The sequence below is a fragment of the Prinia subflava genome (assembly GCF_021018805.1).
Source record: "Prinia subflava isolate CZ2003 ecotype Zambia chromosome Z unlocalized genomic scaffold, Cam_Psub_1.2 scaffold_123_NEW, whole genome shotgun sequence".
NCBI lineage: Eukaryota > Metazoa > Chordata > Aves > Passeriformes > Cisticolidae > Prinia > Prinia subflava.
In genome coordinates this window covers 60,319-79,379 of record NW_026960623.1, presented here as the reverse complement: position 1 = coordinate 79,379, position 19,061 = coordinate 60,319, and the positions used below count along the sequence as shown (strand labels likewise).

Sequence of the window (19,061 nt, the reverse complement as noted above, 5' to 3'; positions counted from 1 at the left end):
TGGTAGGAGATATTTCACTCACATTTTCCCCCATGTAATCCTGCCAGTAATATTCATTAGAGTGCAGCAGATCTCCCACAGTGATTATCTGAAAGAAAAAGGGCCCAAGTGAACCAGGTTGTTAAGCAAATTGAAGAAACAAAAACATTAATAATTTAATAACTCACGTAAAACAGCGGAGGAAAGCACACAGTGCTGATTTTTAGGGCAATCGGGTGCCATGCAAAATCAGAAGAGCTGTTAACAGAGACTAATACTGGCTGTATCTGTAGTATCAAAACTATGCTGGACTCTTTCAAATTCAAGAGAAGACACAGATGTTGTTCTACAGTGCACACACAAGTTGCCCAGCATTAATAGATTATGCCAATTATGTTCAGAGGATTTTAAACTCTACTATAATAAAGCCAATGTAATTTTGACTTATCATTGGCTATATTCCACCCCCTGCAGAGAAGACAGATAATGTTGGTAAACAGGGAGGAGCTGTAGAAGAGTCTGGTACAGTTAATCTCGGCAGACCACAGAGTCATCATGTCTAAGAATACTTCTCTTGTGCTCCACTACCCTTCTTTTCAAAGAAGACCTTGCCTTGTCTTTATTTTTTTTTTTTTTTTGTAAAAGGCTTCTCAAGATATCTACACATTGATTAATATATCTCAGATACTGAGATACATGCAGAAAACTGTGAAAACTGTTCTTTCAATGAAGTTGCTGATTTGAAAAGCACTTTTTCTCTGTGGAAATCCTTCCATCCAGAGTTCAGTGTTGCTTTTAGCTCAAGTATCGTTAAACCATTTTTTGAAGATTGGGTAGTCCATGAGACCTTGTGGTGCAAGTGCAGGTGACCGAGATGAAATTCCCTTAGCATTAAACACCAGGAGCTGCCAAAAAGCATCCTAATTTTGAAACCTAGTTGCCTCCAGAGGTCCTCCATACTCAGATTTGAGACGCTTCCAGAGGTACTGAAAATCATTTTCCCCCTTTATATTGAGCCAAGGGGAAAAAAAAAAGAAAAAAGAAAAAGGAAAAAAAATCCCTGCTATCAAATGCCTGCTCAGGGTTCAGAGGTCAAGTGGAAACAAATACAAAAGGTCATGAGATCACTAGCTGCTATCAAAGATGGCTATGGAAGGGTCTGTGGCAGACCTGTAAACAAGGGCTGGAGATATGAGTAGCTGAAGGGGGCAAGGGCATTTAAGGAACAGCATAATAAACCTCTCCAGTTTTACTGAACAGCTGACATCTGAAGTATGCATATATTTGTGACAACAATATGAATAACAATAAATAAAAAATAATAAAGGTTATTGACATCACAAGGTAGTTATCTTCTTTTCTATCCTATATATTTTCAACACCTTGCTGAAGAGATTCTGTTTTAGAGCTTCTGAATACTCCTACTATTTAAAAAACAGTGTCTGAAATAGATACTAGAGGCCAGTCTGCCTACTTTTTGGTGAATTTATGCAATAAAATAAATGATAATATAAATGCTAAAATAAAAATGATCCATGCAGATACTTAGGCAGATGCTTTTACTACTAATAATATTGGGCATTAATATTATATCATTTAAATAAAAACATATGATAAGTATCATCCCTACGATTATGGGGTTTTGCCAGTTAATCCTTCAAATGCCTAAGAGTATCTATATCATTATACACATGAGGACTGTGTTTGATTTTAATAGGCATATTTATAGGTACATTTAAATGAATAAAATTTCTGCAAGATTAAGGAAAGGTGTTTTCTTCTTTCTGAGACCAGAAATTTTATACAAGTGTCTGTAAAGGCAGTTTTTCTGCTCTAAGTGTGTAGGGACAGCTCACAGCAATAGGGCACCCTAACCCAAATATTGGCAGCAAAAAAGTGCTCTTACAGAGCAAGCACTTCTCACCTTAGCTGGTCCGGAGAGGTGGCAGATTATTAAATTCACATGGTAAAAGATGGGTCTCAGTGGTGAGAGGGAGACTACAACAGAAAGAGTCAGAGAGGGTTGCTTAGTTAGGAGAGTGGCTTGGTAATGTGTTCTAGTGATGGCACAGGACTCTGAAATGATGAAATCGAGAATATTTTGCAGGTTATTGTATCTTGAACAGAAAGTACATCTGTGGGGAAGGAAAGAATCTGTGGTTTATAATGTAGAAGGAAAATTCCATTTTTACAGAGTCTTGTGATTTCCTTATTGATGAGAACAGGGCCGAGGTTGACATAGCCTGCTGGTTGAGGAAGTGATGTTGCAAAGGCCATGGTGTTCAAAGGGACTTTTTATTCCTCCTCTTCCTAAAAAAAGCATGATGAATAGGAAGGAGTGAAGCCAAAGAAAATTTCTTTCCTCTGCCACTAATACAAGTTTCTCTGGTTACAAACTCTCATGTCACCTTGCCGAACAATGCAATGCTTTTTTTTTTTTTTTTTTTTTTTTTTTTTTTTTTTTTTTTCTTTAAAAGCTACCTTAAAAATTTTGAGAGCATTTATTTATTACCTAAAAATATTTCCTCAAATGTAATGTGTGGCTACTTCTGAAGGGAAAATCTTAGAATAGCTTAAAAAAAAAGGCAAACAAAAAGAAAAAGAGTATCCTGAATGGCCAGCTTTGTTTCTGAACTAATCATTACAAAGAAGACAAGAACAGGTTGACTTCTTGGTATGTTGCCTTTTAAGGATATTGAGTAAGGTCTTGCAGATAACTTCGTGGGAGGTGTAAATGCCTAGGGATAAGATTATTTGCTTCCATGGATACATACAGAGAACCAGTTTCTCCATACATGATTCTCTTGTAAATGACATTGCCTTCTTTTTGTGTTCCTGAATCCCTTTTCCCCTGGAAAGCATTGTACATTAATTATCATATGCTACTGAATAGCCCTTGTTTTGTGATCTATCTCACTAAGACCTCAAAAGACTGATGAATGTTACAACCATGCACCACCTAAGAAAGGTGATGATCTGCAGCATAATTTAGATGTAGTTGTTACACAAGTCAAGCCGACTTTAAGCAGCAAATTTGGTGTAGTTATGAAGTAGGGTCTTGCAAATGCAGTTCGTGACTGCTTTTGTGGTCAGGACTTGCCCTTAATGAAAGCAAGGCTGCATGTTTCTGGTAAGAAATAGTTTTCTGTTTTTCACTTACTGCCATATGGGTAGGTCAGGTAATCCTCACAAGTATGACAAAAGCCTGTCCTTAATGGTCATGTGTACATACAGAATGAGAAAGAACCAACGCTGTATTACAAAATGATGGGAAATTGGAAGAGGAGGGGTGTTGCAGGATGTACAGACTTGGGTCAATACCTGTATGTCTGCTTTGAGCGCAGCAGCTGGATGAGGTGACCTCTAGAGACCCTTTCTAACTTCATTGTGGTTTCTGACAATGGACAAAATGATAATAGGGATTACCTGTGAATAACCTAAGTTTGGGATGAAACACAGCTGTGTTCCTAGCTGAAGGGAAGAAATTAGAAAGAAGTGTATGATTGAGACTTTTCTCTATCCCAATGTAGCTCACCACTTGTAAATAATAGATGATAGCTTTGAGTTTTCCTCTACAGGCCTAATCTGATGTTTGGAGAAAAGAAACTACTGCACATGAATTTGGATATGTATTTCTAGAAATCGAAATCATTACTAGCAGTTGCTTCTTCTGTCACAAATTCTTGCCATGTATGAGTAGGTATCCTGAAGAACCTACACTTTGTACCAGCTAAGCCTAGCTTTAGCCATTTTTTTGTTTCTGGGCAACATCTCATCATCAGGAAAATGATGGTGTCAGAATTTTGCCAAATACATATTCTGCTATCATGCTTGATACTTCATGCCCATTTTTTAGACAAGGATATAGGGTAAGCAACAGGCCTGTGAAGATTGCTAGGTGACCTTTTCAGAGTTGTAGATGTCAAAAAGCATTTCACATTTGTCCTGATGCATATTTCTAAAGCCTTAGTCACTGTTGGAACCCTGAATGCTGTAATCTGATCAGTATTTGTGGCTTTGCTCCTTTAGAAGAGATTAATTCTGAGGCATTATGAGGGACAGCTCTCACCTCCCATCCAAATTCCTCCTCTTCTTGATTTTACTATAACAGAAAACCCCACAATGCCTTGCAGTGTAGTGTAATATGTGGATAACAGCTATATGTGGATAGAAGCAATACGTGGATAAAATGAACTTTTCCAACCTAGTGTTTAATAAATCAGTGTCTCAATAAAGAATAGATGACTTAACCTGTGAGACAGGAAGGTGAGAAACAAGTCAAGAAAAAGAGAGCTTTTACAGTCTCTTCAGGCTCTGTGTTGATTAAGGCCATCTAGTTCTGGCAGAGGTCAAGTGTCCAGCTGCAACTTCACTGTCTCACAAAAACTCAGCTTCTGCAACAGCCTTTCTACCAAAGCACACTTCTATGAATTGTTCTATTAAAATGAATTAGACCCTGCAGAGTGACTGCAGTTACTGTGAGGGGTGAAGTCCTTGTCACTGGGTTTCTTTCTCCTGTAAGCAGAGGTGAACATTTTATTTTATGAGGTAAACAGTTCCTGTAAATTAGCAGTGAATATGTTTTAGAAGGACAAACCTTTCCCCAGAGAATAGGGTCACTGTTCTAATTACACTGTTTTAATGGGGTTTTGACTCAGCTGTTGTCAGCTGTTAGTTCCAGACAGGTTTAGGAATTATTTTTGCCTCATTTTTAGTGCTAGCAAAGATAAACAAGCAATAGGTGCATCTTTATGAACAACAAAGATGACATTTTATATAAAATCCTAAGATACAGAAGGCTATGTAAATAGAATGATAGTGGTCTCTGACCAGTTTCTGAGCTAGTACTTGTTGGTATTTTAAAGGCCATTTCTTACTGTGACAACAAACAAGGTGAACAGGTAGGTACCTTTGCTCTGCACGTACCTATGCACAATTCTTTTTAGTTCATGCTGTGCATTTTCCAGAGGACATGAGGGTGTTTTCCTGGCTCAGAATACATTATTCCTTTATGTGTTATGTTTTACAGAGGGATTTGTAACTGAAAGGAGGTGAAAGAGAAAAGGGACAGTTGCAAAGTTACAAGGGAAAAAATAAAGAGGGGAGAAAAATTTCCCCTTTGTCCTTAATATTATAAGAAGGAGAGATAATAAATAGCCCCAGGTGAAGGACACAATGCTTGGAAAAAATGATCACAGTAGCATCTGTGGAAAAAGTTATAGACATGAGCTTGAAAACACATAGGAAAGGAAGGGGAGAATTTATCTTCAACAGATAAGTAGATGGTCAAGCAGGGTTTCCTTCTATTTTTTTTTTTCTTTAAATTTCCTTAAGCTTATAAATGGTATAATAAATGTGTTGTCTAAAAAAACCTCACACGAAGTTTAAATAACTGACTTTCCTCTCTTGGTAACCTAGCTACATTTCATGAGAGCCAGTATATTGCGATGATTATACCCTCACCAGTGGCTCTGAGCAAGAAAGTATAGTTTCACCTCTTTTATCAAGACTTGTTTGTACACTTGCATTAGAGATTTAGTAGGTGATTAGTTCCTGTGTTGGTGCTGAATCACTGTAAGGAACACCATCTTGTAAGTCATGCTATCTTTCACGCAGAGAAACTTAGAATGGCTTGGGTTGGACAGGACCTTAAAGATCATCCATTCTAGGACAGGGACACCTCTCACTGGACTGGGTTGCTCAGACCCCCATCCAGCCCGGTCTTGAGCATGGATAGGTGATTCACAGCTTCTCTGGGCAACATGTTCCAGTGCTTCACCACGCTCACAGTAAAGAATATCTTCAGAATATCTAATCTATACCATGTCTTTCAGTTTGAATCCATTCCCTTTGTCTTATCATTACATGTTCTCTCCATCTCTCTTGTAGGCTCCCTTCAGGTACTGGATGGTTGCAATTACCCCAAAGACTTCTCTCTTCCAGGCTGAATAATCCCAATTGTCACAGTTTTTTCTTGAAGGAGAGGTTTTCCATCCCTCTAATTATCCTGGTGGTCCTTATCTAGACTATCACCAACAGGTCAATGTCTTTGCTGTGCTGAGGAACACAGAGGAGGATGCAGCACTCCAGGCTGAGTCCTCATGAGAGTGGAGAAGAAGGAAAGTATCCCCTCCCTCAACCTGCTGACCATTCCTTTTGATGCACTCCAGGATGCGTTTGGCTCTGGCCTGTGAGCACACATTTCCAGTCGTGTTCAATCTCACCCACCAGCACCCCACATCCTTCTGGGCAGGGTTGCTCTCCTTCTGTTCATCTCCCAGCCTGTGTTTTAAGGCATTGTCCTGACCCAGGTACAGCACCCTGCCCTTGGACTTCTTGCACTTGCACTTAGTGCAGCAAGTGGCTCTTGTGCCAAGTGGGAAAGTGGGAAAATAAGTGGGAAATTCCCATAAGCCCACTTCTCAAGCTTGTCCACGTCCCTCTGGATGACATGCCATCTTTCAGGCATGGCAACAGCACCACTCAGCTTGGTATCCTCTACGAGTTTGCTGAGGGTGCACTTGATCCTTTTTTGACTGTCACAAGGGAAGATATTGACTAGTACTGGTGCCAGTGCAGACTCCTGTAGGACACCACTTGTCACTGATGTCCATTAGGACTCTGAGCCATTGACGGTCCAGCCAATTCCTTATCCATCATCAGATGGATATCCATCATCAGTCCACCTGTCAAATCCATGCCTTGTCAAACTAGAGAGAAACATCTTGTGGAGGACTGTGTCAAAGGCTTTACAGAAGTCCAGATAAATGACATCTGTAGCCCTTCCCTTGTCCACTGCTGTAGTCACTCCATTGTAGAAGGCCACTGGGTTGGTCAGGCAGGACCTGCCCTTGGTGAAGCTCTGCTGGCTATCCCAAATCATCTTCCTGTTCTCTTTGTGCCTTAGCATAGCTTCTAGGAAGATCTGTTCCAGGACCTACTCAGGCACAGAGGTGAGGCTGACAGTTTAGTAATGCCCAAGGTCCTCCATTCTAACCTTTTAAAAGATGGGGCAGTGTTTCCTTTTTTTCACTCACCAGGGGCACTTCCCTTGACTTCCATGACTCTCCAGATATCAGGGAGATTGGTTTGTCACCTGCATCAGCCAATTTCCCCAGAACTCTGATATGCATCTGTGAGAGTTGGGGCTCCTGCTTGGGTTGTGACAGCATCTCATCAGGCTCCCAAAGCTTATGTATGTTCAGGTTCCTCAGATGGTCATGAACCTGATCTTGTGAGACAGTTTTCTCTTCCAGTCCATGTCCTGTAGTCCACCCTGTTGAGAAGGGTGGGAAAAGAGGTTACCATTGAAGATTGAACAACCAAGCTTTCTCCCTGTCCATTGCTACCAGTTTTCCAGCATTTTATATCAGAGATGCATATTCTTCGACCTTCCTTTTCTGGCTGACATCAGTTCTTAACTGCATGGAAGCTGATGCACTGATACCAAGCCTTTGACTGTTGGAATGCGTTTCCATACATGCTGTGATTTAGGAATGGTATTCCCCAATTTAGTGTTCCTTCTCAAAACACACCAGACAATGTGCTGCTATCTCACTGCCTGCCTTCCCCTGCAGCAGGATCAAGAGAAGAATGGGAGGCACAAAATGGTAAAGATCATGGGTTGAGATAAGAATGATTTAGTGGAAACAGCAATGAAAAAAATTCAATAGCAACAAAAATACTAATAACAGTGTACGAGGCAGGCGAATCATTCACATGTGATTGCTCATTATGACCTGGTGTTATCTGACTGTGCACCCCAGTAAACTGAAAAAGGCAGGTGTGACGACCTCAGCATGTGCTGAGGTGAATAACCCCTGGGTCACAGCCATGGCCCTCCTGGCTGTGGCAAAGTCCACAGTGTCCAGAATAAGGACATGCTAGTAAGTGGGGACCATGACGCCTTCACAAAACCTTCCCCATGCCTCTGCCTTAGGTAAATTCTTTTGTGTGTTATGGGGATGGTCTTTCAATGCCTTTCATGGATAAGCACACACTTACGGGAATGCTGGAATTTCACAAATTCTGTTGGAATAGGATCGCTTGAGGTCATAAAGATCAATACACAACAACTCCAGATGAATTGCTTTTGCAAGATTTAAAATGAATAAATTCTTTATGAGCATTCATTTTAATATTAGTCACAGAAATTATTAAAAATGCAAAGCCTTCAAAGCTATTTTCGTCAGTGTTACTTAATCAAACCAGTATTTTTTTTGCAACTCTGTCTTTATCTTGAAAAGGAAAAAATGTAAGGAATACAAAAAATTCAATGTGTAGCTGTTGCCATGGATTTTATGTAGAAGTCAATTGTGTGCCACATTGATTACTGCCAGCACAGAACCCTAGATAAATTGGGTAAGATGGAAAATATACTGTGTTAATATTTCTTATTACTTCAGCTCTTTTCCCCAGACAATTTTAATGAAACATGATAGTTTGGATCTTTATTTTTCTCATTATTCCTTTTCTGAAGAGTTGACTTGTTCTTGCAGGAGAAGCTTAATGTCAACAATATGGGGCATCAGGTTGTAATATTTGACTTTTCTGTCATAAGAGGACTGTGGGAAACTCGAGTTAAGAAGAACAAAGAACGTCAGAGGAAGGAGAAAGAAAGATTAGAACAAAGTGCATTGGAGAAGTAAGACAACTTTCATATTGTTCATTTTAACCAAATCTGTTCTTATTGTCCACTAACATTACCATATGCTAAGTATAATAGATAGAAATATATATAATAAATATGATGAATATAATAAATAATTGTTGATTATTAAAATTTTGGGGTTTGGGTTTGATTTCAACACCATCTTACTTTCCTCATGTGATAGTAAGAGAAATGCAGCACAAACAATACTTATGTTTCATTACTTTCTACTCCTTTCTATGTAGATTGTGGTATATTAATGATATATTTTTCTTGTTTACCATAGACATAAATTGAAGATAAAAATAACATATATTGGTACCTTCCTATTTCTCATATGCTGCATAAAAGTATGGATTATTAATTATAGAATTGGTGAACACATGGTCATAAGTTTCAGTACTAAGAAATACTTAAGTCCTTTTGTTATGTTGACAGGAGAAAGAAAAAGAGTTAACTTAGTGGACATGTTCAGTTGCTTCTGAATAGGTAATAGCAAAAGGAATAAGAATTGTTCTGTTCTTTTTTCTAATTGGGGTATTGAAGAAGGCCTCGATTATAAAGCTTGTACCCAATGATAATTTTATTGTTTTTATTATGTTGAATTTATCTTTTATTTAAGCAATATTTTGTTTCTCATAAGACACTGTTAAATACTAAACTGTGTTGCCAAGTTTGGAAACATATGATTTATCAATTTCATCCCTCTGAGAAGAGAAAAAATAGAAATCACACACTGTTTCAAAAATAAAATGCACAGGGTTAAACAGCGCCCTTGTTTAAGAACAATTGCACTGAACCTTTGTGTGGTGTTTCAGCTCTCTGAGGATACTCTCACCACTAGTTTCTCGCAGCCAGTGCAGCCACACTGACAACAGAGCTGCTGGTCCAGGAGACCAGGGTTATACAAAGTCTGACTGTTCTTTCTGTGGGACCTTTCTCCTCAAAACAGCCATAACAGCAGTCTTGGTCTTCCCATCTCTACCAAAGCTTACATAAAAAACTGTAATCCTAACAAAAAAAAGAAGAGAAAAAAAGAAAAAAGAAGTTCATCCTTCAGACTGAATTCTCTAGCAAGGATAAGCTTTCTTTTGGGTGTGGGCTATGTCCTCATTTGAGCTAGGACAGAGTTAGTTTTCCTCTTAGTAACTGGTACGGTGCTATGTTTTGGGTTTAGTATGAGAATAATGTTGATAACACACTGTTGTTTGGATTGTTGCTAAGTGCTGCTTATGCTAAGTCAAGGACTTTCCAGTGTCTCATTCTCTGCTAGTGAGGGGCTGAACAAAGAGCTGTCAGAGAGCACAGCCGGGGCAGCTGACCTGAACGTGATATTCCATACCATAGAACTTTTTTCTTGCTATATAAATTGGTGAAATTGGCCAGAAACGAGTAGTTGTTTCTCAGGAATCAACTAGGAGTGTGTTGTGAGCAGTTGCATTCAACATAATTTGTTCCTCTTGGGATTTTTCTTTTTTCTCTTTTCATTATTTTTATTGCCATTAATATTAATAGTTTTTATTTTAATTCGTTGCTATTATTACACTATTCTTAACTCAAAGCAAAAGTGTTACTTTTCCCCCCCCCCTGATTTTTCTGCCCATCCTGCCAGGGGGTTGGGAAGTAAATGTCTGTGTGGTACTTGGTTGCCACCTGGGCTTAAATCATTACAGCTGATGGATGGATGAAAGATGGATGTTTACTGTTTCCTTTATGGTAGAAAACACAAGTGAAAAGATTTGAGATCAAAACTTGATCAAACCTTATTTCTATCCTAATGTGGACAACATATCAACATCTCCCTGCTACTTTTCTCTTTTGTTTTGTTTTGGTTTTCTGTGGTGCAAAAGATAACTTTTGAGTTCACCAGTACAAAAGCAAATTATGCATGACAAGTTCTCTCTGTAAGAGGGAAAGAGGGTAGACTTATGTCCTCTGAGGTAGCTTATATGAGCTCCCACGGCTTTTCTCAGTAGGCTATGTTAAGAATAAGTTCTTACAGTTATTTGTCTTTTCAATGAAAACAATGCATTCTCGCTGTTTTTTCTGCCTGTGTTTAATTGTTGTAGACACACTTCCACCTGAAAGAGTGGACCTTCACCGCTTTTTCTGTGTTTTATCCAGTAATGATGTGTAAATTCATTCTCTTCTCTTCAATTCATTCTTCCTGTACCACTCAAAGATAGGAAATTTGGCATATAATGCACAGAAATAAAAGTTCCCAAGTGCACTTGCCACATAAGCAAAAGGATTTTTGTTTTCTTCCTTTGAATTGCAATTTGAGTATTGTACTTTGTATAGTTGTATGTCTTCATGTACTCAGATTGCTTTCCAGTTAGTTCTACTTGTAGAGCTCCTGGAAAAAAAGGAGGAAATACATTAGACTTGTCTTCTGAATATGAGTGATCACTACTAGCCACTGAACCCACTGAAACAAATGGCAAAGTTCGTGCTCATTCTCATGGTGCAGGCTTTATAGAATGGTCAAAGCTAATGGAATAATGGTCAAATCAATAAGAATATTAGTAATAAAATGCCAAATTCAGTAAAAGAAAATCCTCTTTGCTTTATGAGGTGTGCAGTGGCCACTGGCATTTAGGTCTTAAATGTCAGCTCACAAGCTATTCCTTAAGTGCTTTTCGTTGCTCTCAAGTGTTGGACCAAAAATATGAGAAGAATTCACTGGTTTTTAGCTTGAAAGTATAGGTAAAATTGTATTTCCAATTAAATAATAGAAATAATGTTTCCATGTATAAATACATTTCATTATTTTATGGAGTTCTTCATTGACTAAATTCAGGTATCATACTCAGGGATTAAAATTTTACTATTTTCAGGTAGGTCCACTGAAATCAATGCAAATTCATACTGTGTCGCAGTAAGAAAGTATTTTGAAAGTATATTGATCCAAAATGACAATTCCCAAGAGACATTTAGAGAGGGCACTTCCCTGAAATGAGGACTGCATTCTAGCATTTAAGATTCTAGATATTTACTTTTGCCAGAAGCCAGAGTGAATTCCTAAGTAAGGTTGAAATTAATAGTGTTTCTCTGCAAATACACTCATGCAACATAGTTTGGAATCTGACCTTTGGGGCTCGTTTGTTCTTTTCTTTTTCTTTTTTTAAACAAAATCCAGTTTTTCTCAAGGAAGTTATAATTTGCTAATGCCTTCGAGATTGTGCATTTCCTTTATATGCTGTGTTACCATGTAAAATTACCTGATAATATGCATTGAAATTTAGTATCTATTACTTGAGGACAAATTCCCAGTTAACCTCTAGGGAACTTTGTTTGCCTTGGGGCAAGGTAATTTAGTTCCCGCAGCCTCATTAAACTGTATCTTGTAAGATAATTTTTGACTGAAAATTTTCTTAAGAGGAAAGTCTCACAAATGAATGAAAAACTTCAACTGTGCATTAACGGTGAGGTGTTGTAAAGATTTATTTACAAGGCAGATGTTTAAGCAACTGACCAGTGAAAGCTGATTCTGGACAACCAACTATTGAGAGTATTAGCCTTCTGAGATATTAGTATCAAATAATTTTTTTTTTTATTTAATTCAGTCCTCTGTTTCTTCTTTGGTTTTGTGGGACTGTGAAAGTATGGCAGTTTAAAGAACACACATAAACCAGCAACTGAACATAACAGAAAAAGAAATGGAACAGTGTTGGGTAGTCTTATTTTCATTTTATGTCATGTTCTTGATCCCATCAGACAAGCCCATTTGAAATGTCCCACAGGAAATGAACCACAAACAGCCACAAAAAGTGTGCACTATCCTGAGATTTCCTATATGTTTATGAAAGTGCATATTATAGAAAAAATTTGTGTTTATAGCACTGTTTTATATTTAATCTTCTAGATTCTGGTAGTGGTGAACGTTTTATTGTTCCCCAAAATTCTGAATGCTGTCAGATGACCTTGATGTGGTATGGGGATTTTCCACACTGAGACTTCTTTTCCAGTAGTTTTCCTTTCTCTCTGTTTTAATTTTTTTAAAGGGAATAAGTGTGAAGGTTTACTGTGAGGTTTTTTTTTTGAGAGATTGCAACATATTTGTCATTTGTGTGAAAAGCAGGTAAGATAAATCTGAAGGCTAACAAATTAAGCATTCAAGTGAGGAAGTGCCAGATCTCTTTGTACAGTTTAGCTATCTAAATCTTTGCTGTGAAATGGCGCAGCCTCCTCTGTCCACCAATTGATATGCAGCAAAAATAAAAACTTGTTCAGCTACCTCTTCCAGTGGCTCTTCTCCAAAAAATTCTTGTCAAAGCCTGGCTAATTAAACATGCATGTATTATTTTTGAGTTATATACTTCCCGAATATTAAAAGTAAAAAAGCAGCAAGAAAACTACACTTTGCAGGCAGACTGACTTTTTTCCCTGAGAGGTTACATGTTTGTTTAATAAAAAAGATTTGTCTCTATCTCTCTGCCAAACTTCAGTGTTATAACTCTATTTGTACTTGAACTAAGATTTCATTTGTTCTGTTTAGCTTTATTCTCCTACTCAATACCCAAAGCAGAACTTTTTCCACACTAGTCTAAAACTGAAGCTGGGAGACCCTTGGCCCCAAATGCAAATTATGGTCAACAATTTTGATTTCAATCTGCAGCACTGATAAATATACTAAGTTATTTGGCTTTGTTTGTAGGCACTTGTGCATACAGACCATGTGTCTAATGCAATGCACAGAAGTGCATTGTAAGGTAAAAGCTGATGCTCAGCCACAATCCTTTAAAATGCTTGGAAGAGCCTGACTGTGATACTGAAATTGAATCAATCCAATTGAATTTGAAGCAAATGTTACTCATCCATCAGGAATATTATTCTGGGCTGAGCTCCAGTTTTACTGTGATGCTCTTCTAAAAATTCCATGGGATTATTTAATGATCCTTCACAGCTAGTGATTCTGATTTAAACATTGCTCAGAAGTTCTAAACAGGTGCCACCGTGTAGTGTCCTTGTCAATTGTTGTGTACTGGTTTAGAGGAAATAGTGCCATCTAACGAAACTTCCTTTCCTTACCCAGAAATCACAGCTTTCCTGCAAGAGCTTCTAATCACACGTTGAACAAAGGGTGCCTGCTGAAGGAAGAGCAATTGAAAGAAACCCAGTTACTCCTTATTTGTTTTGATGGCTCTGAAATCCTTACCAATCCACACTTCTTTTCCAAGCTGGTTGCTCCTTTGAAAGGTCCAGTCACTGATTTTATTGTAGGGTAACTGCATCAGGTTGATTAGATTCATAATTTTGCTGGAGAAAATGAAATTGTAAGCAGAGAACTCCCAAGTCCTTGAAAAAAATATGTATAATAATAATAAATATATGCTATGAATCTTTTTTCTGAAGGCATACTGCAATAGTGAAGTAGCATTTGAGAAATGATTACCTGAAGAGGAATACAGCACTAACCAAAATACTTGAATCTTCTATTTCCGTGCTGATCTTGTTTCATAACTGTAGAGTATTGTCCTGAAAGCCTACTGTAAAAAAGCAATATGTTGGGAAATAATTTTCTAGAGTGAAATTCCTCTATGCCACATATGTCTGCCTTAGTGACAGGTGTGCTTTTGTGTTACAGATATATAGGTATGAATTTTAACTTTTCTTTTTATTTTTGACAAAAATAAGCTCATGCAACCAGCCTTTTTTAAAATTAGTGGAACTATTTGTATGATTGAAGAGGAAGAGTAATAGTTAGCTGAGATGAAATCTTAGATCTCACGTGGGCCCTTTGTCCAAGAAAAATATTTTTCATGGTCATACTCCCTCCCCAATTTGGTTTGATTTTACTGTCTTCAATTTTCTTACTACTAAAGATAACTGTTGTTTCTTTAATCTAACTTCAGCTGTTTGATCAAGGCCTAGAGGAAAATGAAAATATTTTATTGTTAAATAGTATTAAAAAGACAAATTTCAGGAGAGCTGTAGTTTTATAACTCATTTGTCATACGTGGAAATGTGTTTCTGGAATATCAGTAGTCTTTAAAGTGTCAAGACCAGAAATTTAATTTCTCTAAAATATATTATATTTAAAAGATTATTTTATTTCTGTGGATATGTTTTTTCTTTTTGCCTCACTGGCTCAGAGGCCTTTTCTATTAGATATCTTTCCTGAAGGTTCATGTAATAGCCTCCAGATATGACAAATATGGTGGAAATGCTTTCTAATTTGATGACTGTCATTAAATGAAGACTTAAAAAGGTCTTTATTTTCAAATGATCCCTCAAAACATAACATCATCTCAATCAGAGCAGAATGACAACCAAGTAACCAGATAGATCCCTTTGGTTTGATCTCAGCTGAACTGGCAAACTTACAGCTTTGTCATCTTTTCTTCATGATACACACTGGCTTGATATAAGCTGCAACTCCAGGCCAGTAAGGCTGGTAGTGATTAATTTGGGTAGTGTGTAACTCCAGGGTACAGCCAAGTGTTGTAAATTATTAGACCCTTTGCCCATGGGAAATATAATGTTTTCATTCTGAGATGTACTGTACAAAATTATGCACTTTTGTTGCTCCATTATTAATTCACCTTCCATCTGTTCCAAATGTGATTGTACACAACACTTGCATTCCTTAAAAGCCTAGCTGAGCACGTTACCATAACTTAATGTGTGGGTAAAGAGGAAATTTGGCACAGAATTTCCATATCAGTGTGCAGTATACATGTCGAATTCCCTAGCAGGTTTAATTTTTAACCCTTGTCTTTCTTCTGAGGTAAATATTTCACTGAATGCTTTGATTAACAGCCATTTTTATTGTATGCATTTTATTTTACTTGGCTAGCAATGACTCCTGAATTTTGCATTTTGTACGTGTTATGAGCAGATTGTAAGCGGGTAGATTGTTTTTTCAGTTCAATGCAACTCCCTTCTTACCTTTTTAAATATTCCTTGTTTTGAGAGAGTAAAGTATCAGATATGAGTCCTCTTCTCTAGTGTTCCCAGGGTCTGCCTGACAGAGCCAGTGCTGATGTGTAGTAATGTAGCTTACATTTTATGAAGTCAGACTTTTGGACCTCCTTTTTCTGTTGTTTGTTTCTAACATTCTTACAATTTATACTGTGAAGGATGAGTCAGTAATTTTTTGAGCTTGAAAGAAGAGCAATGAATAAAAAACTCCCCATTTTGTGGGCAAATTTTCAATGCACTAAATTATGCACTGAGTGAAATATTTATTGGTTTGATAGAAAATGAAGGAATTCCATGGAAATGAGAGGGTAGTAATGCACAGTTAAGCTTCACAGAAGGACAGAAAAGCTCTTTGTGGAGGACTGGACAATGTGAGAAAGAGCAGTACAGCAGTGGTAAGCAAATTTTGGAATATTTTAGAGAATAAGAATCCTACGTGTTTGTTCCTATGGTCCTTAAGGATCCTGCTTCTTAATTGTTCAGATAATTTTATTCTCTTCCTTAACACCTTCCTCATACCACTTCACTTCCTAGCCATACAGAGCTTTTATAGCTATATAGCTATACTCACTGGTACACAGGTTTTGGAAGAAAATATAAGTAAGTGGTTTGGGACTATTTATTTTTCCTTGTAGTATAGGAAAACGCTGTTTTGCAGCTTTTCCTAGCAAACTCTTGCTATTACAATATCCACACTTTGTTGTATTGGCAGTTTCTGGGGTACAAATGACAGATTGAATAGTTAAGATCAACACTACAATTGAATTGGCTCATGTGTTAAAGCATCTGAAAGGTTTTTGAACTGTGATGGCTGCTGCTATGGAAAACTCTGTCATCTGAGCACATATAGACTGCAGCTGGTGGGGATACCCATAGTAGGGCTGCTTAGAGAAATCAGGTGTTTGGATATCTCTCCCTCTTTAATAGAAAATTTAGAAATATTAGCTACAGCTTGTTGACATATCACAGTGTGGGCTAGGGAGCTGTATCTGCTTTAACCTATTTTCTTGTCTTTGTCGTATCAAGTAAACTCAGACAGGATTTGTGGAGATATTGTGCACAGTTGGTTGACCCTTCCTTGACTGTGCTAACACCTTTAGTCCACACAAGGGACTCCCTGGCTGAATGTTTTTCTGTCTGTCCAGTCTATTTTTTCTTAACTCACATCACAGCTTGCTCTGGTACCAAATATTTCACAATGCAGTAGGCACTGAGAGAAACTAGGAGATTTATTTCAAGTATATTTTAGAGAACACATATTTATATTCTCACACTTCCCCTAATTGACACTTTTAATACCAGGAATTTTTCCAGATGTTAACTTGTGAAGTGCATTCTGATGTCTCTAAGGAAAACTGAAGCCAAAAATGAGTAACATTTCTGCAGCTATCAATAACTTCTGTAACTATTCCTATATTGCTCCTTTCGTATTTTGAGAAGTTATTGCTCCTCTCATCTCCATGAAGCTTCCTTCATCTGATATGCTGCAAATCCTTTTCCTACTCATTTGGATACCTACAGGAACTTAATTTGCTTTTTTGGGGTTTATCAGAGCTCATCTTTACTTCTATTTTTTTTTTCATTTGAAGATAAATGCAATTTCATCTTTCTAAAAATATTTCTGTAATTTTGAAATGAACGATAAAGAGATCCTTACTGTCTTTTTGTTAGAATATATTTAGTCTGAGTTTGTGCCATCTTCATGTAGTCTATCGACACTTTATCCAGTGAGCTACCTTTTAACCAACCTCACTGTTAATTCACATTCTCAAATATATGTAGCAGGTGCTTTTCTGTACTTCCCCTTTAGGAAGATGCCACTTAGGAATACACTGCTGTCCTTGTTACAGAAGGGGCTTTCTCCAGTTCTCTTATGTTCCATGTGTAGTGTGCTGCTCCTTGAAACTCTCCTTTGGTGGTCCCTCAGGCTTGCTCCTCTGATAAATGGTTATACGCACTTTCCAAAAATGTAGAAAGTGCCTGCAGTGTGCCCCTGTGCTCTGTGTTCTTTGCCATTCCTGTGATCTCTCCTTCCAAGTCTCTTTAAAATCCCATGAGATTTCTCTAAGTGCCACTATGTATACAACTGTCTCAATATCTTTCTATCTAGGCATGAAGCTTTGCTCTCTAAAGACTTATTTTGATAGCATTACGCCAACAATGACTTTTCATCTGTGCTGCGGTATTTCCATAATAATGCTCTGCACTGCACTTTCATACCTTGTTATGGGTGTCCAAAAATTATTTATTTCAACAAGATTCCAGGATATGCTTCTTGTACCTAAGTTTCTAGCTGGTTTCCTGTATGTGACTTAAAACTAGACATTCTGGTTTTTACCCTGAATAATCTGGGGGCCTTTTATGATGGAGCCATTGCATTGGTGGATAGGGGCAAAGAATTGGCATAATCTACCTGGATTTACACAAGGTGTTCAGTGCTGTCTCACATGACATGTTTGACTCTAAATAGGGGGTCATGGATTTGATGAGTGGACTGTCTGGTGGATAAAACCTGGCTGGATGGCTGCATGCAAAGTGTTGTGGCCAATGGATCAATGCCCAAGTGGAGACCAGTGATGAGTGGTGTAAGTGTTGGGCCTGATGCTGCTCAACATCTTTGCTTTGGCAACATGCACAGTGGGATTGAGGGCACCCCCAGCAGGTTCACTGACAACACCAAGCTGAGTGGTGCAGTCATGCTGGGGGGAAGGGAGGTCACCCAGGGAGACCCTGACAGGCTTGAGAGGTGCAAAACTTTTGAAATTCAGCAAAGTGAAGTGCAAGGTCCCACACCTGGGTCGAGGCGATCCCAGACATATCTACAGTCTGGGCACAGAATTGATTGAGAGCAGGCCTAAGGAGAAGGACTTGCAGGTGATATTTGACAAAATACAAAACATGAGCCAGCAATGTGTGTTCACAGCCCAAGAAACAACTGCTTCCTGAGCTGCATCAAAAGTAGGTCAAGGGAGGTGATTCTATCCCTCTGCTCTGCTCTTGTGAGACTCTAGATCCAGCTCTGGTGTCCCCAAAATAAAAACAACATGGAATTGTTTGTGCAAGCCCAGAGGAAGCCATGATGTTGGTCAGAGGACTGGGGCACCTCCCTTATGAAGACAGACTGAGAAAGTTTGGTGGTTTACCCTGGAGAAGAGAAAGTTGCTTGGAGATCTCATAGCAGCCTTCCATTATCTGAAGAGGGGCTACAAGGAAGCCAGAGAGAGTATCTTTGTCAGGAACTGTAGTGACAGGACAAGCGAGAATGGCTTCAAACTGAAAGAGAGTAGGAGAGTGGGTTTAGAATAGATATTACTGTCAGGGTGATGAGGCACTGAAACAAGTTGCTCAGAGAAGCTGTGGATGCCCCATCCCTGGAAGTATTCAAGGCTCATTTGTGCCTGAGGGGAGAACTTGAGGAACATGGTCTAGTGGAAAGTGTCCCTGCCTGTGGCAATAGGGTTGAAACAAGGTGATCTTCAGCATCCCTTCCAAATAATTCTGTGATTCT

At 38.3% G+C, this 19,061-nt stretch overlaps 1 protein-coding gene across 1 annotated transcript in view; it reads left to right on the top strand.

The window, feature by feature from the left end:
* Window positions 1-8,498: 8,498 nt before the first annotated feature.
* LRRC2 (leucine rich repeat containing 2) overlaps window positions 8,499-19,061 on the top strand; it is a 68,035-nt gene continuing 57,472 nt past the window's right edge. The window contains exon 1 of the mRNA XM_063424819.1: window positions 8,499-8,623. Coding sequence (XP_063280889.1) covers window positions 8,499-8,623 — 125 coding nt within the window. The remainder of the gene's footprint in view (window positions 8,624-19,061) is intronic.